Raw genomic sequence first — 25,724 nt, 5'->3', positions numbered from 1 at the left:
AAATATACCTGAACGCGGGGGAAAATGGTATATTTCGCCCATGTCCAATGGTCATAGTGTGATCCAAAATTCCCCAAAGTTAGTTCAAACTCTCTTGATGATTGTCCATATTGGTTACTGATACCAGCTGTTATATTGATTTCATATTCTTGATCCCATCCACTGGCAATATTTTCTAGAATGTTGACACCACAATAGTTGTTAACTGTAGCCGTCGCATCACAAGGTCCACTATCCGGTATTAATGTTGATACGACATATCTACAACCCAGCGCAATATTATAGCATCCTACTTCAGCATCCGCTTTTATTCTTATTACACCATGTTCTCCTTCCCTGACTCGAATTACTGGTGTCAATATCTAATAATAGATAGTGTGGTAAAATTATTCATGATACTATTGAAACATTAAAACATTGGTCACGGATCCTCTGAATAACAAAGAATACCAAATAATGTTAATCGTGGGATTCGTGAGCAAAATCGCTACATCCCTTTAATCATCGGAAGAACGATTTGTCAACCGTGGCCAACTTTGGATAGATCAGGAGAGAACAGCATTGGGTATTCGTGTTCAATTGGCAAGCGCTGCATGCTAAAGATTTGAATGCCTCGATTTCCTCCTAACCGCGATATACAGCGGCGAAGCCTTGAATATCTTTAGCATATTCGTACTGCTTCATTATATGATTGCGCACGGGTCGTCAAATGTTTCCTGGGCAGTAGGTAGTTCGTGTAACAGAACCACATACACCTCAAACAACAAACGTATCAGATTAAGTGGATGGATCCAAAGGCGTCCACATCGCCTTAGAGTTCAAGGCCATTAGGGATACAGGCTTGGCTTAAATGAAAACAAAAATGAAAACAAACATATTAAGGGAAACATTTCAAGAAAAAAAAGGGAATATTTCCCAAACGTTTTATCATATTGGTGTGAGTCATGATTGGCTATTTGCTACAAGAAATCTCAATGTCGGCACATTGAGGAAAAAACCTTTTATAAATAATTATTTTCGTGAAATTTTGTAAAAAAAAACCAAGTAAAACTAAATGACTTTATATAGTAGTCAAAATATGGAACAAAACATTATAAGCGTGCGGAAAAATGTAAGTGCATCGTACTCGAGAAAATTACATTGCCGTAGATGAGATTTAAGTCCTTCCCTTTCAATTTAGATATTGGAGCCGACGATTTGCCACCAAAATCTGACATGGACGTATGGTTATGACTCATGTGCATTACAGGATATACGGGACTTTTGAATCAGACGCCATTGTCTCTGAATCTGGGATTATTTAGACGGATCCACTCGCTCTTCAACTGGGCCTTGCGCCTTTGCCCCAAGACGTTTCATTTACAAATTACTTCTCAAATTCGGGGATTTATTTTCGCTTAAATTTCTGATATCATATTTACCTTAATGCCTATGAAACGTGAAGAACTGTTGGATCTAGTTGTTGTTAAACTATCTGAGGCTAGTACCTGACAGCGGATCTTCAATGATAAAAATAAATTTGAGACTAACATAATAATAGTAATTGTCACTTGAGACGGGAATATTTTTCCATCTGCTCCCATTCGAATTCCAAATGCCAGAGTTCTTTTACGTGCACTAGTGGACATCGATGCGTCGTTGCATTCGAATGAATAGACACACTTTATTTGTCATCCCGGGGTATGCGCACAGGTAAATAAAGCAATACCCCCCCCCCCCCGCTAATGGATTGGGATTTAATTGAGTCAGTAATTTACTCCCACAAAGTCATTGAGAGCCAGGAGCGTAGTCATTGATAGTCGGTTCACAAGGAATTGTAGGTTGTAGTTGACAAGGATAACGATATTTATAAAATCATCCAGTTTTATTTACAAATTAGATCTCAGATTTAGTGGTTCATGCAGTCTCACAGTGCGATGTAATAACTGCATAAACAAAGTATGTGGGTTATTATTATCACTACTCCCTCTAGACCTGTCTGTAAATATAACATTTGAGAAATCCTCTATGAACACAATACTTTTTTATAGCGCAGTTCGAATTATACTCTCTACACCACCCACTCCCCCGCAGATTCCGTGAACCGCCCAATTTGAGGGCAATTTCCGTGAACCGCTCAATTTGAGGGCAATTTATTTCCGTTTTCGAGCACAAACCTCAGAGAATGACACATATATTGTTTTAGTTAATGATTGATTCATTCTGAAAATTCTGGTGGCAAAGAAAAATTTCGGGCAAATAGCCTCAGCCCTGGACCCCGCCCCCGCACCCCCAATTGTGATTGACCCCTATGCCTATGATTAGAAAATACTTACATCGTAGCCCACTGTTCTATTCAGTTGATCGTCTGTTAAACTAAGGCTATGTCTGAAACTAGTCAGGTTCGTGCCACCACCAACTGCAGAGCTAGTATATACCAGGTAATTATTGACAAACCATGCAGCGCTATAAATCAAATCATCTCTTCGTCCCGTAAAGTCACAGTAAAATCTGTACATCTTCCTTCTACTTTCTTCCACGGTTTCTAACGTCACGTTCACAATCGGGTCCACTTGGTGAACGCCTAATATGAGTTTTAAAAATGGGACAAATTACGAATCCAACACACCGATCGAGATTTTAATGACCTTACAATATTTTAATGACCTTACAATATTTTTCACATCGTGTAGTCTTTTTGAAAATAATGTTTATTTCTGAATTTCGTGAAATATTATTGTTGTAGTTTAATAAGATGCTTTTTTTTATTTTCGTTTTTGCTGTTAGGTTCTAATAGCACATGCATCAGTATACGGACTAACAAACCTCCAAACTGGCTTTAATAGGACAAAATCCAGACAAGAAAAAAAATTATTAAATAATTCATTTATTTACTTACGTCGTCGACAAGTAACCGATGCGTCAGTACTATGTCCACAGCTATTCCTGATCCATCCATTATGATTACAATATTTCAAAGATGATTCTCTCCCAGTACATCTAACGTAATCGAGTAAAATGCTCCCAGTTCCTTGTCCAAAATAAGCACCGGTTCTGGCAATGGCACCTACCCTATAACATACACAATGACAATTCCTTAAGTGGAAGATCTCTTGATGGTCTCTTTGTACAGCCCAAAAGCAATGGATTATGTAAATGAATTCTTCAAATGCATGAACTGCCACTAAAAATGTAATTGTACGTAGAAGTTTAGAGAACAACGAGGAAAAGGGGAACTGTTTTTTTAGAAATATCTCAAGATCGATAGAACACGTAGATGCTACAAAAAATAAAATTATAACTTTACAGGTGACAATTATAATAACATTTGACAGCATATAAAATAACGTTGTCGCCAACGACACAACGACATATACGTCAACGTGTATATACCGAAGAGGGTATAGCATCTAGACTACGCTTCGCATAAATGACAACGGCTGTTAGTGAAATTGACAAGAGTAATAACATTTTATTATACTGTTTGATGAAATGGCCTAGAAAAATATACTTACGAAGAAAATCCAAGTTCTCTACAAACAACTGACGCATCATTGGAGCTCCAACTATTACTACAAACTGTTCCCCACCGATTATGATAATATACTTCAACCCTTCCTTCATGTGGTCCCGAACCTCCAACTAATCGTATTGCGTATGTAACTAAGAACAAAAACCATCTTAAATCATTATTGAAGCGATTAATGGCAAGCTGACCACATTCGGGTACAGACAACTGAGGTATCATTGGATCCCCAACTATTACCACAAACTGTTCCCCACCGATTATAATAATATACGCCAACCCTTCCTTCATCTCGTCCCAAACCTCCCTATAATCGTTACGAGTGTGTAACTGAAACCCAAACTAATATCAATATTTAAATTATCAGTGACAAACTGAGTCAATATCCAAATTCTCCACAAACAACTAACGCATCAGTGGAGCCCAACCTATTACCACAGACTGTTCCCCACTAATTATTATAATATACTAAGCAGCAATAGAAACGTCAGTTTGGTATGTTACTCTGAATAGACGCATTGCATAAAACTTGCCAAATGTTTTTATTGTATATTTGTGACCACATCTCCAACTTTACCTGAGCAATAAGGCTCCTTCCCAAACACAGAATTGAACCCAGGAAATGTTCTAAAAAACGCAACCTGACTTAGTGTGTTCTCCATGATTTTCATGTAACTCATGCAGCACGTGCTGTTCACCGAAAAAAGCCCTACAAAATGCACCCCCATACCTGGTTGAATCATTCACACTACAACGTCAGTAGCGTACCACGACGCACGACAGCTCAGAGAAACCAGGCGCCTGGAAGACTCGACAATGGCCACACTACGTTCCTGATTTTGAAATCGTACTGACGTTTATTTTGCTGTTTAGTATATACATGTACTTCAACTCTTCCTCCATGTGGTCCCAACTATGTAACTAAAATAAACCTCATCTAAAATCATTTTAAAGGCATTATTGACAATTGGGCACATATTATTTGTATCGCTAAATATTGTCAGTTACTTACATCCACAGGTAACTGATGCATCTTCTCTGTGTCCACAGTTATGCTCGGTCCATTCGCGGTGATTACAAGACTTTAAAGATGACTCACTTCCATTACAGTTAACGTCATCAAGAATGATACTCCCAGCGCCTTGTCCAAAATGTGCATATTGTCTTCCAATAGCACCTCTCCTATTAATACAATATGGCTAGCTTGTAATTCTATAGACATATGATCCTTATGTGTATGGCCTGCTGGGGAGTTGGATGGGCGAATGGTTAGCACGTGCGCGCTTTATCATAAGGTCTGCCATTGAGTCAACTGGCGTGGTTTCGATTCCCCTGTTGTATGTAACAAGAAGTAGGGTCGCCTATCCAACCTCGTCGGTTTTCTCCGGGTCCTCCGGTTTCCTCCCACTGCTAAAGACCCCTACGCGCATGCGAAAACTTGAAATAAAATTGAACATGTTAGTCTCGAAATGACAAAGTTTGTGTCGAGTGGACGTTAAACCTCATTTTTCTCTCCCTCTCTTGTATGGCCTGCGATGTTTATATTTTGAAAGCAAGTGCTTGTCATGTAACGTACGCCCACATATCCCAGTGGTGGAAATCAATAGGGCTAGCCCTGTTATGGCCCCAATGCTTCACATCAAAACCGTTCAACTGATAAAATATAGACCAACGGAGAATGATGAACATCGATGTGGTTAAGGTTCTCATAGCCTCAATGATTCACACTAAATCTGTACGTATCAGCAAAGCATCACGTTAACAGGGCATTGCTGACGGACGCTGCTTGAAATTGATCGTGTTCATCCACAGAGCAGGGACCATAACCCCGGAGGTTACTGTCCGAAACACGAAACCGTCTTAAGATATTTTGATCGTGTTATATTGATGCAGTAACGTACACTCATACTTACGAAGAAAATCCAAGCTCTCTACAGACCACTGACGCATCAGTGGAGTCCCAACCATCATCACAAACTGTTCCCCAACGATTATTATAAAGTACTTCAAGTCTTCCTTCATGTGGTCCTGAACCATTTACTAATCTTATTGAGTATGAAACTAAAAAAAATTAAAACCCCACTTTTAAATGTGGTTGTTGGGCGGAGCTGAACGTCCCATAAAAACTGTCATTCGGTTATATTAAGATAAATATGATACTGAATATGGCTTGTAGGGTACGCTTACTGTGCCGCCAATGGCAGGGTGGATGTCAAGCGTGGTACAAATGATAGATTAGCCCACTAAAAGGTAATATTTATAGTCCTATAAAAAAGAAGCCATAAGACCTATGTTGTTACAATGAGAAAAGTCATTACACATTTGAACATATTTACCTTCTAGTTTACTAAGTTGACTAACACACTTAACTGCCTCATCTCCATACTGATGACGAATATAATCCTTGACTGGCATTAAGTGATTGAGCATATTAAAAAAGACAACACTGGTTGTGTTTGTTTAATGTGATCAATCATTAAATGCCACTCAAGGATTATATTCGTCATCATTTGTACTTGATAACGATAAGAGAATACTTGTCGAAACGTCGTGCTATATGTGTATAAACCAGTGATTGTATTCCATATAAATTGTGTTGTGTTTTTAATGTGCTCAATTACTAAATGCCACCCAAGGATTAATTCAGTTTTAAAGGCAATTAAGCAGTCATGTGACCTTTATGATATTTAATGATCAAATCGTGGGCGCCCAACCAATCTTACTCGGCTTTATGCATTATATGCGGTCTGACAATCATATATTGTCATTATAAGGCACCCCACCAATCTTGTCATTATGGGCGCCCTTCGAGATAAGGCTCCCCACAAATCGCGCCATTTTGGGCGCTCCATCAATCAAGTTGAGGGGCGCCTCATATATAATTATAACGATATGATTGGCGAGACGCCCATAAAACGAAGTAACATTGGTTGGGCGCCCTGCTAATCTCGTCGTGGGCGATCAACCAATGTCACTCGCCTTTAGGTGGCGTTGGTCGTTGGCTTTGTATTGCTTCCAATGAAAAGGGCACCTTCGACGCAACTTTTCCAGCTGCCCCCTTGCACCCACCCCTCCCCCTTCCCCCCGGCTAGCTGCGGACCTGGTCCCAAGTTTCACCTCTACCAAATATATTTGCAGCCAATTCAATTATAAAAAGTACACAGTTAGCCTAAACTCAAGAATAGTATAATTACATTAGATACGTATAAAGAAAATATAACACCCAAATGTAATTGGTACTTACAGCTGCATGTTACTGATGCGTCTTCATTAGGATTACAGTTATGCTTGCCCCATCCATTGTGCTTACAAGCTTTTAAAGATGATTCTCGTCCATTACAGTCAACATAATCAAGTAAAATATTTCCATTTCCCCGTCCAAAATAAGCAGAAGGTCTAGCCACAGAACTTCCCCTACAACATTGATTTAAAATCTACATCGTTATACCATGTAGTTTGTTATTTATGCCAGTCACACTAGTCACGTAGGACTGTATGATAACCCTTGATACTTAGCAGAAGAAATATAAACGTTCGGTTTCCATATATATTTGATGATTAGGTCGCAAAAATTGCTTTTTTATGTCTAAATTTTAATGACAGTACAGATTGAAACATTGGGGTATAAAATATACTTACGGAAATCCAACTTCTCTACAAACGACCGAAGCATCTTTGTAGTCCCAACTATCATCACACACTGTTCCCCACGCGTTGTCGTAAAATACTTCAACTCTTCCTTCATGTGGACCAGAGCCTCCGACTAATCGTACTGAATATGCAACTTAAAATTAAAAATAAAAATTACCAGATCTGCAACATATGATGATGATATGTGGCCATTTTACTCGTATAAAGCATCAATGAATGTATTTATTGTTGGGGCGACCCGTGTTCGACTGAACTCAGTGGTTTGTCAGAACTCCTATGAAACAGTTGAAGATATCGTCAAAATGGTAAGAAACAAACTGTACAAAACTGCCAAGAAGTATGTGCGCCTCGTTTCAGCCCATAGTATGCCTTATAACAAAGGAAAGTAGTCAGAGGATTACGGATTCGCGTGATTGATGGAACGTGGTGCCCACAATACATGTTTTGCAATGTGAAGATGAGCAACCACATCCTAGCTCGAACAAAACTAAGGAACTTCTAAAAACTGCATGACGAACAGCGGTGCAAATATGCAACGCTGGGTGAATTAAAGATACATTATGAGAGATTAGATAAAGAGTTGGCAGTTCTCACTTTAATAGTTAAAAACTAGATAATGTAAACGCAATTTGATGACAATTTCATTCAAATTGATCCACTATGAACCGAGAATTAAGCATTTGAAATTTCCACCTAGCCTCGATCATCATTACTAAAGTCAGTACGATAAACAACATAGTCTCGATTATCCATTTAATCATTAAATCGTGATGGAAAGTTATGCAGTAAATCGGCTCATAATCCACTAAAGATCGCAGGCTAGAGATGCCATCCAGAGTTTATTATGGTCCGGATAGGTTAATTAATGTCTATTTAATAATTTAGATAACATTTCAGGCCTAGTATAAGACCGACAATTGGCAGATTTAGCTCTTGCATAATGTATGTTTAATATTTAAATTAAAAAATGTTTAAATTGAAGAGAGTACGATTGTATGCAAGGGCTAACTTGGCCGCTCATGGCATTTCACAGATTTGCGAAAAAAATGAAATAATAAGACTCAATTTGTAGTGTTTGTTCATATTTTTTACTGTGTACTGACTGTGTACAAAATACTTAATTAATATTGTAATCAATTTTGATGCAATGTTATTATTATTTCCTATCCTTCATGGTTAATAATTGGTCGGAGGGTTACATTGGGGTTCGGCTCATTTGAAAAGGTTATGAACCATTTGTCAACACTTAAAAACCATTCGAACATAAAGCGAGGCTTTATTAAAGGTTTAAAAGAACTAAACAGAACATTAGAAGGTAATGAATGGTTTTCTATTAACATTTAGATTTCGATTCACAATTAGGAATCGTCGGTTTAATTTCTGTTATACCAGTTATATAGGGTGATTATATTGGGCATGTGAAGTAATAAATTCGAGCACAGATAGTTATTATTATAGACACGTTATTCAGACATATCACTGGCACAGGTTCAGCAACTTAACTAAGTCGAGTCAAAAATAAATTTTTACCTCCTCCCCGGCTAGTAAGAGACACATCTTCAGACCGTGAACCTCCAACCATTATGACTACAATAATCAGTGCCTAACTAATTTACCCGATTTAAAATTAAATTGTACCTACCCTGGCAAGTAACAGACGCATCTTCATAATGTCCACAGTTATGTGTGTTCAATCCAGCATGATTACAATATCGTATAGCTGATTCTCTTCCATTACAGTTAACATCATCAAGTAAAATGTTCCCTGTTCCTTGCCCAAAATATGCATTTCCTCTAGCAATAGCACCTAACCTGTATATCGGTTTTCCAATAATTACAACAATATTAATTGAATGTGGATAAAATGCAAACGACTATTCGTCTAAATGAAAATTTACATTTACCAAAGGCAAGCGGGCAAAGACTGTCGAATAGCTTAACTGATGCCCACTAATTAAGTCATCAATTTATTTTCCCTTTATATAAGCCTTTATATTCTTACAATATTCAGTACCCAGTACCAGTAGTCGCGAAACGGACCAGTTATTTTATAGTAAACTGAATGTTCCCAGAGGTGCTTATCCCATCGTCTCGAACATCTTTGCGTGATCATAACCCTTTGCAGGTTTGTTTTCATTTTGATGGTTAATAAACATTAATTAAAGTAATTGTGTGATTATTTTTTTTTGCCATTGAAATAATAATACTAATAATATGTACATTTATATAGCTCTAGTACTTTATGTACTACGGCATGCTCATAGCGCATACAATTAAAGTAGTGTAATTAATCCTGAGATAATTTATTGATTTCTGGAAGATTATTCCACTATTTAGGCGCATTCACAGAGAACGATCAGTATCCAAATTATTTTAATTACCAATCTAACTGAAGATCAATCAGACCACGTTGTGGCCTAGAATTGTGCGCTGGTCTAATTTATACATATTAAGAAAAGTACTCATTTTGGGCGAACTATTATTAGTGTTTATTGGGATACTTTTTTTTAGCGGCACCAAAACAAAATATGTGACACTCTTGGTTCTCCTGAGTGACACGATCCAAACCGCTGTTCCGGCGTTTTAATTGCAATTACTACACAGTGAGTTCTTTTTACGATCCCAGCTCACTAAATCAACCACCACCCACACCATCACCACCAACACCCACACCCATTTTGTTATAAATGCAGCATACTCGTCTATACACAATGTGGGATAGTGGAGTAAGGGGAGGCCACGATAAGACGGGCCTGGCACCTAAACACAAATCCCACATAGATGACATCTACCAAACTAGCAGGATAGTGGAGTAAGGGAGAGTCACGGTCAGACGGACTCGGCATCTAAACACTATTCCGCATAGAAACAGATACCAAACCAATAGAGTGGGATAGTGGAGTAAGGAGAGGCCACGATAAGACGGGTCTGGCACCAATCACTAAACCCACAGCGATGAGATCTACCAATCCAGAAAAGGGAGAGAACAACTATCAAACAATATGTTTCTTATTAATTAAAGGGAAGAACTTTCCACTAAACCCAATCCATGGCCTAAGGCCGAAAATGGAAAGATTGCAAAATCATATTCTAAAAACAGGAAGCAGCTTCGGCTCTCCTATGTCTTGACTGCAATATCACTTCTGTGGAAGCAGACGTTAAAGCACCAAAATACTTCTACTATACACAATCAGTGCTCTTGGCATGTTGAAAGTTGATTGATGCAATGGTCGCACGGTGCTCTATGCTTTGTACACGCCGCACGTGCGACATAAACGAGCGTACGTACTGTAAGCTATCTTCTGTCATTGATTTCTCAATTTTCGGTGATGCCATGTACAAACTACAATTCTCCTTTAAAATAGTGCATTCGCTTGAAACTACAAAACGAAAGAAGTGTGACATCCCGACCAAACCGGTATGGGGTAATGGTTTGGAATAAATGCAATACTCGAGTATTGACCATTGCTGAGAATAACTTCAATGGAAAAGATACTTACGATGAAAATCCAAGCTGTCTACAAACAACCGATGCATCTAATGATCCCCAACTATCATCACAAACTGTTCCCCACTTTCTGTTGTAATACATTTCAACTCTTCCTTCATGTGGTCCTGAACCGTTTACCAATCTTATTGCGTATGTATCTGAAAGAGCCATATTATGGACCAATTAGTAAGTACAGCGCCTTCTCTAGAACCATATTGGTTTTTTTAAAACAAATTAATGCCCTGGTAAAGACATTGAATGTACATCGGTTGAAGGACAGTTAGCACTGACGGGTTAAGGGGGGGGAGGGGGCGAGGGAGACTTGGTTGAAACCGGTGTCCACAAAGATTGTAGTTGCTTTCACACTTGAGGGGTTTTCCCCATTTCACCAAGACCTCACCACGATCTATAGAATGATTGCTCGGAATAAACGAACAAACAGATCTTCGTTATGTGTGCAGGTGACTTTATCAAACGGATACTCATCTTGTTATGCCCCCGTCAGATCGGGGTGGCGTCCTTACTGCGCTGCAGCGACCGTACGGCGACCAGAAATGCACAAGGTCGTCGGCAAACGTGAACACAACGCGCGAAAATGTCCCGAAATATTACAAACTTGAAAAAAGTTTTCACATCTTTCCAGGGCAGATATCGACGATCATTTGCGACCATGGAGACCACAGAGCGACATCTGGCGTTTCCACCACATTTTTACCACGCCTATGGCGGTCTTGACGCGCTCTGGGACCATTTTCCGTCGCCGTATCAGAACGGAGGAAATGAATAGGAAAGCTGATAATGAAGATAATGTCTCAAGGGATAAGACGTCATCCTTACCAATAAGATACCTTGGCATTGTATTTCATATAATCAAATGAATTTAAATGGGTATACTTGCACCCGACCTTGATAACGTAATTCGTCCCTTAATTCGACACCGAAAGCATAAGAAAAGGACAAAAATTATCTGGATATCTGAACACCCGGCCTCCAGGTTAGTGAGTCGGCGTCTTACCCACTTAGGCACCGTGACCCAACTCTAAAGAGGAACGGTTAAATTACAAACACCTTTAAAAAAATCTTATTATCTGATGGGGGGGGGGGGCTTGGATGGCCGAATGGTTAGCACGTGCGTGCTGTATCATAAGGCCGATCATTGAGTCAACTGGCGTGGTTTTCGAATCCCCGGTTGTACGTGACAAGGAGTAGGGTTGCCTGTCCAACCTCGTAGGTTTTCTTCGGGTCCTCCGGTTTCCTCCCACTGCTAAAGACCCCTACGCGCAAGCGAATTATTGAAATAAAATTAAAAGCCATATGTTTGTCCCGAAATGACCTAGTTTGTGTTGAGTGGACGTTAAACCCCATCTCTCTCTCTCTCTCTCTCTCTCTCTCTCTCTCTCTCTCTCTTATTAATATTAAAACTTATTAATATTAAAACTTATTAATATTCATATGAAACTAGTTATTGCGAAAATCTTAGGAATCAACAAAAGGTTTACTTACTGTTACATATAACGAATGCATCTTCTGTGTGGAAACAGTTATGCACGTTCCATCCACGGTGATTGCAATACCTTATAGATGATTCTCTTCCATTACAGTTAAGATCATCTAGATGAATATTTCCTGTTCCCCGTGGGAAATCGGCAGCACCGTTAGCAATACGACCACCCCTACAATTAGACGTAGATAAGTTTACTTACATGAACACACGTCCCAATAGCACACTGTGTGAGTATGACCTTTGTAGACCACTTCGTACCGTATCATGTATTTTGCATTAGCACCATGGCACTTCAGCTAACACATTGTGAACCGCATTGTGTAGCCTATGAGTAGACATTTGCTTGATAACGATAAGAGGATACTTTATGAAACGTAGTGCTTTTAGAATAAAATCAGTGATTGATTTCCCATACAAATTGTGTTCTGTTCAACGTGTTCCACAATCGCTAAATATACTATTTAAAGATTTTAAACATGAATCATTGGATGGCTGAAATCAGGTTAATAGTTCTGTAATACATAAAAGGATCTAATGGGATTCACTTAATCTACACATATTGCATTCCACTTATACCAGTGTCTTCGAAATTGGACCTAAAAAGAGATATATAGCATTATGCAGGCTTATCTGATTTGACGATACTGCCGTTTATAAACTTTTGATTGTGGATCATCAAATTTGTAAGAAAGAAGGCTGTGAGTTGGTGTAAAAACTGACAATGCAAACTTACAAAGGATACCCAGCTTCTCTACAAAGAACTGTGGCATCGTTGTTGTCCCAGTAGTCGTCACAAACTGTTCCCCACTCGCCGTTATAAAATACTTCAACTCTCCCTTCATTTGGTCCAATACCACCTTCTATTCTAGAAACTACAATAGCAATCAACAAAAGATTTTGTAATCTAATATGGATTTCAAATACTTTTGCTTTGTAAAATCTGGAACGTATTTAATCTACCCGTAATTGGTTGATGTTGTTGCTTTAACCAATTTGGTACGTTGCAACATTTACAGCGTATCATTTATATGACATCCCCGGTAAACAATTTCCAATGTGTACAGCTATAATTTAATTAATTTGCATTATTTGCCATTACTTGCCTTGGGCGCAATGATAAATTCCAGTTATACTTTCACTTTGTTTCTGCTGGGGTTGTTTTCGGATCAGTAATTTAATGTTAAGATTTAATGTTGCGTTGCAATTACCTCTTAGCGAATATTACAAACGGCTCCGAATAGTAGTACTAACTAATCACTCAATCAAAAAATGGACGCGAGCGCTCTAAAAGCGTAAAGTAACCTATATAATTATTATGGTGAAACTTTGAGACACTGTAAATATGGTACTTATTTCTATTTTAACCTTCGATTTGTATACTTAAAACATATTTCAGTTTTGGAGACAAGGTGAACTGAAATTGTGTCCTTCTGTGGATGAGTTTCGATAGGATTACGTCTCATGACTATCCGAATTATCCCAGTAAATCTCTAAAATTTTGACAGCATTCATGCAAATTATGGACCCATGAACCGACGGAAATAAAAGGATAACAAACATATACTTTCACATATATACTTGGAATGTATTGTAAATGTAACTTACTGCTACAAATAACTGACGCATCTTCATAATGTCCACAGTTATGTCTATTCCATCCTGTATGATTACAATATCTTAAAGATGATTCTCTTCCACTACATTTAACATCATCAAGATGAATATTTCCAGTTCCTTGTCCAAAGTTAGCACTTCCTCTAGCAATGGCACCTCCCCTATAAGTAGTCAATATTATTATACATTAATTATTGCAAGTACATATAAATTGATGAATAGAAAATATTAGTTCAGCGGTTTAAGTAGAAAACAAACTAATAACTAGTACGGGAGATTTTATTTTTAAATTGCCGATTGTGCAAGCATTCTTAATTCCGGGAATCATGGACAAGTTTGTTTATAATCAAAAGATCCTATGTAGATTTTTTCTTCAATTTGAACTTTTGACAGAACTGGCGATTATTGTTGTCACAATTAATATATCACAATTCTGCCCAGAAGATATAGACCCCCGTCTAACGAAGAAACTCATGCGGACACAACAAAAGTTAAGGCTGTGCATCCGAAACTATACTTTAATAAAGAAAACGTAAAATATAAATTTCCAACTTCAGTTAAACGCGGGGAGGGGGGGGGGGGGACTATTATCGCTTGGTTTGAATATACAGGTCAGTTCCAATAAGGCTGTGTGTTTGAAACACATCTATAAATCCATGGCAGGTTCGGATCTCTAGTGCCAAGGCAAAATGTTTCTTTCGAAATTATGGCAATCAATATTTTTACATTCTGGTAAAAATAAAATATATACATATAATTTATCCCATAAAAGAATCAACTGTATTGTTATCTGTATTATATTAAATTTTCAAAGCTTAATAGTCAAGATGTATGCCTTTTAAACGTCAATATTCTTTTAGCACCTTCAAGTTTTGTTGGGTAATGAATGTGAATTTAAAAGATATTCAGATCATGACATGAATTAATAAGAATATGCTTAGAATTAATACGGAAATGAAACCATTTATAGGTTAAAAGTAGCAAATGAAACACGGCAACACTGCATTACAGTTCTAATTTTATATGTAACTGAGAACTTTCATAGCATATACAAGAAATATTTCTCGATGGCACATCTTCGGTGATATTTATATGTTGTTTTCTCAAATGTAAAATTTAATGTATAGATACATGCTTTGAAAATTGTGATGTACACCTAAAAGTATTTCTGGTTTCGAATCCCCGGTTGTACGTGACAAGGTGTAGGGTCGCCTGTCCAACCTCGTGGGTTTTCTCCGGGTCCTCCGGTTTACTCCCACTGCTAAAGACCCCTACGCGCAAGCGAATTATGTAAATAAAATTAAACCATATGTTAGTCCCGAAATGACCTAGTTTGTGTCGAGTGGACGTTAAACCCCATTTCTCTCTCTCTCTCTCTCTCTCTCTCTCTCTCTCTCTCTCTCTCACACACCTAAAAGTATTTCATTGGACACAAATTTATCGTAGTGATTCCAACGTTATAAAATACGTACGAGGGAAATCCAAGCTCTCTACAAACAACTGATGCATCTTTATTGTCCCAACTATCATCACAAACTGTTCCCCATCGTCGGTTATAATATACCTCCACTCTTCCTTCATATGGCCCTGAGCCTCCTACTAATCGTACATCTAGAACAAAATAAAGCAATAGATTGCTCGTAAAATGCGTTTTCGTGAAAAAAAAATCGGAGGTGCTTCACTTTCATTCTACATCACTAAAGCCAAAAACATAGCCATGAAAACGGGGAACAATATCCCTACCATTACTGCACATACAACTTATAGGCTACAAGGGTAAGAAATTGTCAAACGGAATTTTGTACTTCCTGTATCCGATCCAAATTGGCAACCAAAAAAGCTACGTTGTTACAACGGTTTGCCAAAGTAATGTTGAAATGTTGTGGTAAAGAACTTGATAGGACTATAACCGATGTTAAAGTTGTGACGAACAGGAAGGTTTGTCCCGACAGCGGCGTTAACACCTACCCGTATTTCGAGTTCCAACCGTCCATGATTGTTTTAACGTGCACGTAAATATGTAAACGGGACCCCGATATTTCGTCTCAACCTTAAGACTAGCCTATATTTCTAATTAGGCTTTCTAAACCAGATTAGCTAGTCAAAAGCACGGTTTGTGCCCATTGCAATATAAACAATTAAGCGACTTTCAATCAACTCTTTGGAATTTAACGATACAATCGTTATTTAAGAAAGCGATAATGGGATTAGCATCGTTATCATGGATGGGAAATGCTATGAGAGCAGCGCCCTTAATAGTCCCGGTCACCCAGAACCTCCTAGTCTTCAACGTACGGAGGATCTGGGACCATGGTCAATATTTGACGAAAAGTTCCATTGCCCATGCATTCAGGATGTTTGTCCAGCCAATATTCTATAGTGCCTGAACACATAGGTCAAAGTGAAAGTTGCCATACATGTTACATAGTTAAGACAAAGTCTTCATCAGATAGATTTTCGGGAAATGCATTAACAAAATCTATGTCATCCCGAATAACAGATTTTACATTTGGCACATACGCCTTAAGTAAGATGTCAAGTACGTCAAAATCGATATAACGTGTTGCTACTTACGGCTACAAGTAACAGATGCATCTTCACTGTGCCCACAGTTATGTATGTTCCATCCATCATGATTACAATATCGTATAGATGATTCGCTTCCAGCACAGTTAACATCATCAAGTAAAATATTTCCAGTTCCTCGTCCAAAATATGCACTTCCTCTAGCAATGGCGCCTGTCCTACAAAAACAGAAAAGTAAAACAGTTTATCATACAGATGTAGAATTAACTGGTGTGAAGCACTGGTTGGTTTGAGGATTGTTATCTAGTGATATAAATAACATCCCAGTCGCTGTATTATTGATAGAATGGGGAATTTATATAATTAGAAAATTTCTATATTTAATTATCTGTAATGATATAATATAAATTTTCAATATTTCATTATTTGTAATTTAGAAAAAATATTAAATAAAATAAGATATACAGATCTCACAATTTAGAAATTTTGGAATTTGACCCATGTATGCACAGCTATTACAATTCTAGGGTTACCGTAACTCTAACTTCTGCTACACTGTAAATTTTTGAGGTGTTGTCCAAAAATAAATAGTAAGCAGGGCCAGATTAAGCTGGCATTGGGTTCTTGTATCAACAGTAAAAAGCGGGCATATTCAGGCGCATATTTGCAAGATTTTGTGACCATTACACGCGTAAGATCATGACTCGAACTTTGAAAATTTTGACATGGTTGGATTGAGGGAAACTGCTGTGTCTAAATTTGAAAAGTTTGTATATCATATTTATGATGCCAAATGTAACAGTATGAATAAGACAAGATACAAACCTTTCTGCACAAAATCAGCTAGTGAAAAGGATCCCCAGGCCCCAACTGTCCATTACGCAGAATATGCATATCAAAACATGTTAATTATCAGGCTTTATCGTTGTGGCTTTGAATGTCTAGATTTAATTCCCTTCCCCAACAAAGCATGGATGGGTTGTTGAGGATGATACCATAAATGACTACATCTGAGGCCATTTCGGAAAGAAATATAATCTTTTAAATGTACGGGCTTTCTCCTGTATAGGCTCCGCATGAGCAGGGCGGGTGGGGCCCAATCCCCCACCCCCATCCCTTGGACAAGCACCTATTGTTGCAAGTCAAAACGTTCTGGTACGGTTTTGTGTAAATTGTTCGAATGAAAAACCGACAATCGCTGAATGATTTTTCATTCAGAAACTTACATTGACATTGATTTCATTAGTAATGATGTTACTTACACTGAAATAAATGCTTCTAAGCCTGTATTTTACTTAAATTTACATTTATTTATGTATCTTTTAATTACAGTGGAAGCACTTCATAAATTTTTCAATAATAATAAATAATAATAGTGGTATTGTTGGATACTGCATGTAAAAATGTATATAATTGCATTTTCTTATTTTTTAAAAGGTATTTCTTTCTTTAAATAAATGTATACATATTTGATCCCTCTTATAATATCTTTTATATGTTTGCTTTTTTTTAAATAGAGTATACTTTATGTATATAAAGAGGGGGGTGTAAAGTAACTCATTATTAATACCCAGTTGTATCGTTCAGATGATATTATTATTTTTGTCTTTTTATATCAACATTATATTATTTTTATAGTGCCGAATTTTTCAGTCATGCCAACAACGTTTTGATCCGTACATATTTTTTTGGGATATTTTAAAAAATACTTGTTTCCAGAAAATATCTCATTGTTGCAATTTCCCCTTTGGCAATGGCATTATGTCACAGCAGTAACTTGAATATTGATTGGTTTTGAATTTATGCCACACATCAGGGCTTAGTCATGTTCATAGTCTCAACACAGCAGTAACCTGATGTTACTGTCCCATAATCCCAGCATATTTTCAGATAAATGTAAACAAACTAACATGTTCCGTCTCGTAAATGTTATTCCCTGGTCTATTCATGACTGTTGACCCGTAACCCAATGACTGTTTGCTTTTATGGTTTCTGATTGGCTTAGAATTAGATTTGTTCACCCCATTATGGCTACATTTGACAAAAATAGTTCGAGGAGTGATTCGAGTACTTTCATGATTGTACAATAATCCGTAAAAGAAAATATTACGAAAATGACGGTTTATTAGGTTTTTTTTATGAAAAAAATAGCTTCCTATTTCCACCTGCAATTTGCTGTCACGACATAAAAGGATTTTCCAGGCTAAATGACAACCTAAAAGTAAATCGTCATCAAATTTTAATGGCAGTATGGATTGGAAAATATTAAAATGACCAACCAATATTGTACAGGGGTTCGATATTGATGTAAAAATTTATACTCACGAAGACCATCCAACCTCTCGACAAATCACTGACGCGTCTTTGTTGTCCCAATTATCATCACAAACAGTTCCCCACCGATTATTGTAATATATTTCAACTCTACCCTCGAATGGTCCAAAGCCGTTAACTAGACGTACACCTAAACAATAAAAAACAAGAGATGGACAAAGAACAAGCTAAACATGCGATTTTTCGCATAATCAGGGGTCATAATCCAAAATGTTACAGTCTGACGTGCGACAATATCAAGAGGAACCATGATCTATGGGATATAGACATATATTTTAAGTTTCATCAAAATCGGATAAAAATTGTGATTATAGAGGGTTCACAACCTTGGTATTAAATACGAAATGTAACGGTGATATATCTGAACTGAACGGTTTTTAAAATTAAAGGGATCACAAGCTAAAAACGTGATATTCAGGGTCTATAATCCAGGAACATGTTACAGTCGTCCGACATGCGACAATATGAAAGGGAACCTAGATCTTAGGGATATAAACATATTTTTTTAAAAATTTCATCACCATAAGATAAAAATTGTAACCTCTGGAGGGTCCACATCCTTGGTATTACATACTTGTACACTGCAATATTTGCGTTCCAGTTTCACAAGCTAAAAAACGTTATTTTTCGTACAATCGCGGGTCATAATCCAGGCGCCGGTTTCACGAAATTTTAACTAAGATAAAATCCTAATTTTAGTAATTTGATTGGATGATATTAGATTGATTTTAGTGCTTAGCCAATCAAAATTGAAGTATCTACTAAAATTTGTATTTTATCTTTAGTTAAAATTTTGAGAAACAGGGCCCAGGAAGTTACGGTCCCATACATGCCAATATCGAAAGGAACCGAGATCTTTGAGAGATAAACCTAAATTGTAAGTTTCGTCAAAATCGGATAAAAATTGTGACCTGTATGTCCACAACAAAACTGTGTACAGACGGACTCGGGAGACGTGTAAATGTGAGCCTATAAAAAGGTAAATCTGGAAATGAACTTTATTTAAGATAAAGCAATATATATATAGACTATATATTACCTAGACCCACGAGGGGTGAAACAAAATAATTTCCAGACGTTCTAATTGTCCTGTGTACATGACCCACAAGGCATCCTTAATAAACACCAGGTAGCATTAATTATTTTAAATGTTTCCACATGAAATAACCCAGGTTCAACGATTTACAGGCAAAGGGAATGCAGAAACTTTGCTTTCATGTGATAGAAAATCATACAGAAAAGCTTTGAATTTGGATGGAACGCACCGACATGACCACATTAAAGCACACATTTATACCGAAGTTCATTTTTCGCCGGGAAGCCAAAGTAAAAAAAGAAAAATGTTCGAAATTCATAATAATTGCTATCACTTACGGCTACAAGTAACAGACGCATCTTCATTATGTCCACAGTTATGAGTGCTCCATCCAGCATGGTTACAATATCGTATTGATAATTCGCTTCCAGTACAGTTAACATTATCTAGATGAATATTTCCAGTTCCTTGTCCAAAATGTGCACTACTCCTTGCAATAGCACTTAACCTAAAAATAAAGAAATTGATCATATTAGCTTCAACCCGTTTAATAGGCAAGGAAGTACTTAAAGATATTTCACGTAGTTTTTTTTTTAGTTTCGGGTAACAAAATATTAAAACCGGAATCAGGGATGGGTTAAGACCTATAGATTTTGGTGGCCCATATAGTATAGAATTCAAAATGTAAACAATAATAAACCATAAACAATCCGTCAAGAGTTTTTTTTTTTGAGGTTTTATACGCGTCATTATATATTAAGACAAAGATGGTAAAAGCAAGGAAAGACGAAAACAATGAAAAACTAATTAAAAGTTCTTAATTAAAGATACACTATGTAAGATTTAGATAAAGAGCTAGCCATGCTTGCTATAATAGTTCGAAAATAGATAATGTAAAATGAATAATTTGAAAATTTCATTCAAATTACTCTATTGCGAGCGAACATATTAGCCTTTGAAGGTTTGACAAGACGTGTGCACTAATTCCAACCACCATACTGGTTGTTGGAAATCAAAATATGGCTGAACTGTTCTAATCTGTTTAATATCGGAGAAATCCAATGCCATCGAGAGTTGATTATGGCCTTGATTAATGCCTAATTAATAATTTTAAAAACAATTCAGGCCTAAAGAAAGACCTGCAATGGGCAGATTTAGCTCTTGCATAATGTATGTTTAATATTTAAATTAAATAATGAATTCGCCATCTAAGAAAGCAGAAATTATGTGGTGCCCCCCTTCTCACGATACCCGAAGCACGTGCTTATTTTGCTTAATGGTTAATCCAGGACATAACTAGAATATTTCGAATCCGTTTGCCAGTGGTAGTGAGAGCCTTTAGATATAGCTATAATGGGAGGTAGACAGATTAAAATAGAAACTAGAATAAACTATGAGTGGAAAATATCCGAAACACTTGTAGCCAATCGGTGAAACATTGGTTCGACATAAGTAGGTATATTTAAATACTACCTTTTTAAATGCATCTGTCTAAAGGGGGGGGGGGGCTTTCCCCCTTAGTTACGGGACTGAAAAGGCCAAATGGCAAAATTTGTCTTTGTGATCGATATTGAAAGCTTCGTTAAAAATCAGGAATGTGCATCCTGATTTATTGGAACGAAATAAAAATTATTTTATCCACTCAATAAGACAAAAGATGCTGTTTAAGCCTATATGCTAAAGTAACTTACATTTTGTCTAAGCTAGCCCAGATTACCGAAAAATATTATAAAATCAGCAATATTTTTTATCATCGTTTTATTGCATGAGAGTATCGCACATAATTTATCAACTACCTGAAAAATTGCTTTATTACTTTGAAATAAAGAAGCGGTTGCCATGCAAGATACACCTACAATTTGCAAGCTAAAAAAAGATTTGTTTTGTATAATCAGGGGTCATAATCCAAATTGTTACGGTCCAACAAGCGACAATATCAAAAGGAACCAAGATATAAAATATATTTTAAATTTCATCAAAACTGTAAGCCGTAGAGTGTCCTCAAACAAATGTGAACGGACACATGGACAGACGGACGGACTGGGGCGACGACAATATACGTCCACATAAAAATGTGGGCGTATATAGATTGGTCAAATTGAGCCCTATTATAATCTATATTCTTGATACCTACTCATCCATCGAAACCTGGTGCTATTTCATTATTGGGTATTAACGTAATAGTAATTTCCCAACCTATTAAAGTGTTTCTTTATGGACCCTTTGTCTTAGGATTTATTAGATAATGCCGCATTTAGATAATAATAATCATACTTACGAGGGAAATCCAAGCTCTCTACAAACAACCAACGCGTCTTTATTGTCCCAATGATCATCACAAACTGTTCCCCATTGATTGTTATAAAGTATTTCAACCCTTCCTTCATGTGCACCAAAACCACCTACTAAACGTAGACGTCCTAGAAAAAAAAATGTTTAGTCAAATACAATTATAAAGTGGTCAACAAAAATAATGCATATTAATTTTACAGTTATATGCTATAATTTATTCAGTGCAAGGTTTGATAACCTTTCTAAACATTCAACAAAATCCAATAATAGAGGGCATAGCATGGGGAATTATTGTTGAATTTAGGCCAGTAAGTATAATACACACGTTGTCGTTAAAATCATTATAATGTAATACTGCTAAAACCATCTAAACTGCTTACAAAAGTGGTTGCAGACAATGTGATAAATAATTGCATTGCTCAATTTCGGAGAAAGTCGAAGTTAGATGGCCCAAATATCAATAACAATACTTTCTACATTAATTATTGGGAATGGACATACCAGGGTGACGCCAATAAATAATTAGCAAAAAAATCTTACTGCTACAAGTAACTGACGCATCTTCTCTATGTACACAGGCAAAGGCAGTATGATTACAATATTTTAAAGATAATTCACTTCCTCTACATCGAACATTACCAAGTAAAATACTCCCAGTTCCTTGTCCAAAATACGCATTTCCTCTAGCAATGGCACCTCCCCTAGAAATAGAGTAATTTAACATGCCCGAACTTATATTATATTAACCCGTAGGTCAAAGTGCAAGAACATAATTGACCGTTCGCCAAACTGGCACTTATTTCTAGTTTAATTTAGCAAGTTTCGGAATGGTTTAAAAGTCATTTATAGAAAATATAATATATGATTTGAGTTTCATGGGTAAAACATATCCCTTAAATAAATAATACAAACTAAGAAACTGACGCATTTGCTCCAAATGGAGTTTAATGTTTGTGTTTCCATCAACGGAATTATTTAACCTATACAAGTACTTTTGTGTAGAATATCCGTTTACTTAAACATTATATTTATAGGACATTTTGAAACATTTTAAGTGTCTTAGATAATGATTACGGCTAATCGGGCAATAGGGTGAGTAAAATATAATGTACTATTTAGATGTTAATTCACAATAATATACTTACGAGGGAAATCCAAGCTCTCTACAGACCACTGATGCATCAGTGGAGTCCCAACCATCATCACAAACTGTTCCCCACTGTCGATTATAAAATAGTTCAACCCTTCCTTCGTGTGGTCCTGAACCTCCCACTAATCTTACATTGGCTGTTAAAGCTAGAAACGACAACATGCCTATATATTTTTACTTTGTTCGATGTTTAATTGGAGCCTTGCCGTTTACTGAAATAAACCTTTCCACTTTGAGGGTGTATGTGGGTGACAGTAACACGGGAATGGAAGGTCGCGGAATGTTGGATATCATTAAGTTTCGTAATGCATCAGATAAAATATGAATGAATCCGTTAAGAAATGTGACATCTATGGCGTTTGGGGATGGGGGTGTAACTCCGGAACGGAAGCATGAGAAAATGCTGAATCTCGATAGTGCTCGACTGGTCACATGACCCCGTGCTCACACTAAATTAGAAAGGAGGCGTGGGGAGTGGGGTGGGGCATAACTTTCGCTTATGGTTCCAATACTCCACAGAAATTCGGTTAAATACTAGAGCCTCTATCGCTTTCAAAAGGATTTTCTGTAAGGTGCATAATTCGGAAACGATTTGACATCTCTTGGACCCAATGCTTCATAACAGATTTGAAAACAAAATCCATTAAAACCAAAAAAACTATATTGCATTGACTAGTCAAATGCTGACGAACGGACGGACGGGCGGACTGACATGGTAACGGCCTACCGTTCATGCTAGCCCCAATAGTTTTGTGACGGGGTTAATATAAGATGCAATCAATTGAACACTAACTTTATCTCAAGGACTCTGATTAGAATGTTACAATGTCAAATGAACAATCCCACATTAGTGTAATTTTGCTCGTCCGCTCACCAGAGGCGACAATTTTTGGCGAATCTTTTTCAAACCTTGGGATAATGATTCTTGTGAGAAGACGACACTTTGAATTGAATTTGAACGCAATCGCTATTCATTTTCGGAGTTATGGCCCTTTAATTAGCTTAATTTGCCTTCCCGCTCTCTAGAGGCCACAATTTTTCCTTTCGGATAAGCTTTAATTACTTCAATTGCTAACTATGGCTGTTCTGTTGGAGTATTTCAACGCTTTACGTGGCTATCTTTCAAATTATAAATGATTCTTTTCAAAATTATAAGGGGATCACGTGGCTAAGTGGGTAAGACGCTAACTCGCTAGCCTGGAGGTCGAGATTTTCCGGCGTGGTTCTCCTTTGTCAGTGATGCAGGACGGAGGGGCTGACAAGGAAAGCTGTCTAGTCGTTCGGATGGGACGAAAAACCGAGGTCCCGTGTACACATTGGCGTGCACGTAAAAGATCCCTTGGCAGTTGGAATTCGATATAAGAGTAGGCCGTAGTGCCGCTGTCCGGGCAAAATTTCCCTCATAGCACACTGTATGGCGTATGCCCGTCTTCATTAGCCCAGGTTAGGAGCAGAACAGTAGGACGCTAAACTCCATTTCATTTCATTTCAAAATTATAAATGATATTTTTTTCAAAATTATAAATGAATTTTTTCAAAAATTATAAATGAATTTTTTCAAAAATTATAAATGAATTTTTTCAAAAATTATAAATTAATTTTTTCAAAAATTATAAATTAATTTTTTCAAAAATTATAAATTAATTTTTTCAAAAATTATAAATTAATTTTTGAGAAATTATAAATTAATTTTTGAGAAATTATAAATTAATTTTTGAGAAACTAAATTTTAAAACTATTCTTTAGAATAAGAAAATCAAGTTTAACATAAAAAATAAAGATCATGATTATGTTTATACTAGTAATTGTCCTACTCGCCAAGCTTGTTCTAGGTTACGGAACAAATGATTTTATAAAGGTGACTTACCAGATCTTGCATTTCTACGACATAAATGCCCATGCCACTAATTCAGAAAATAAATAAGAAAAAAATAAATAAATAACCAAAGTACCTTGAGGTAAGCTTGCCACTAAGAAAAGCCAAAATCCCAGACTGTTCATGTTACTTGTTTCGGGAACTCGCACAGTCCCTCTGCGACAAATTATAAGTCGGCGTGGTTTATATACATACTCAATTGACAATTTTTTTTTTTAAAAATACCATCGGATTAAAGGTGTCTGATTGGCTCTGTGAAATACTGTAAATTCAAATGAATCATATGACACACAGGATGATTGTAATGTGTCAAGAGATTTCTTTATACATTTAGGTTACAAAGGAATTTCGCGGGGCTTTTCTGCTATTACTGGTTCAACAAACTCACGTAGGAGTGAAAAACTGCACAAATTGCAACCGACAAAAAATGTCGGTTATGATCATAACATGAATATATTAGAAAAGTGAATTGAATTTATTATTTTGAGCCAAGCTATTTTTTCTGATACATGAAGGACATACAGTAAAAACTCAAGGGGTTGGTATGTTAAAAGGGAGCAACTAAAGTTCATGATAATGAACTTGGATATAACATATCACAAGATGCAGAATAGACACAATTCGAAATAGCATGAAAGATTTATACTCTGATCGCATGCACACTTATACATATCATGCAAATTTACATAGGTGTGATAATTATACGCAAGTGTGGTAGTTATACGCAAGTGTGCAAAACGGGTCAT

At 36.8% G+C, this 25,724-nt stretch overlaps 1 protein-coding gene across 1 annotated transcript in view; it reads right to left on the bottom strand.

The window, feature by feature from the left end:
* LOC126822412 (deleted in malignant brain tumors 1 protein) overlaps window positions 1-25,183 on the bottom strand; it is a 39,987-nt gene extending 14,804 nt beyond the window's left edge. Inside the window, exons 1-22 of the mRNA XM_050551307.1 lie at window positions 25,055-25,183; window positions 23,098-23,248; window positions 22,493-22,653; window positions 21,939-22,080; window positions 19,999-20,168; window positions 18,616-18,754; window positions 16,339-16,508; window positions 15,237-15,375; window positions 13,756-13,925; window positions 12,884-13,022; window positions 12,150-12,319; window positions 10,657-10,804; window positions 8,799-8,968; window positions 7,145-7,289; window positions 6,750-6,919; window positions 5,419-5,566; window positions 4,518-4,687; window positions 3,495-3,642; window positions 2,879-3,051; window positions 2,316-2,563; window positions 1,422-1,499; window positions 9-362 (exon numbers count right to left, since the gene is read on the bottom strand). Coding sequence (XP_050407264.1) covers window positions 9-362; window positions 1,422-1,499; window positions 2,316-2,563; window positions 2,879-3,051; window positions 3,495-3,642; window positions 4,518-4,687; window positions 5,419-5,566; window positions 6,750-6,919; window positions 7,145-7,289; window positions 8,799-8,968; window positions 10,657-10,804; window positions 12,150-12,319; window positions 12,884-13,022; window positions 13,756-13,925; window positions 15,237-15,375; window positions 16,339-16,508; window positions 18,616-18,754; window positions 19,999-20,168; window positions 21,939-22,080; window positions 22,493-22,653; window positions 23,098-23,248; window positions 25,055-25,103 — 3,552 coding nt within the window. The 5' untranslated portion in view covers window positions 25,104-25,183. The remainder of the gene's footprint in view (window positions 1-8; window positions 363-1,421; window positions 1,500-2,315; window positions 2,564-2,878; window positions 3,052-3,494; window positions 3,643-4,517; window positions 4,688-5,418; window positions 5,567-6,749; window positions 6,920-7,144; window positions 7,290-8,798; window positions 8,969-10,656; window positions 10,805-12,149; window positions 12,320-12,883; window positions 13,023-13,755; window positions 13,926-15,236; window positions 15,376-16,338; window positions 16,509-18,615; window positions 18,755-19,998; window positions 20,169-21,938; window positions 22,081-22,492; window positions 22,654-23,097; window positions 23,249-25,054) is intronic.
* Window positions 25,184-25,724: the final 541 nt, after the last annotated feature.

Source organism: Patella vulgata, chromosome 1, assembly GCF_932274485.2.
Source record: "Patella vulgata chromosome 1, xgPatVulg1.2, whole genome shotgun sequence".
Taxonomy (NCBI): Eukaryota; Metazoa; Mollusca; class Gastropoda; family Patellidae; genus Patella; species Patella vulgata.
Note: the sequence above shows the minus strand (reverse complement) of the source record. Positions and strands in the feature narration are given on the sequence as shown.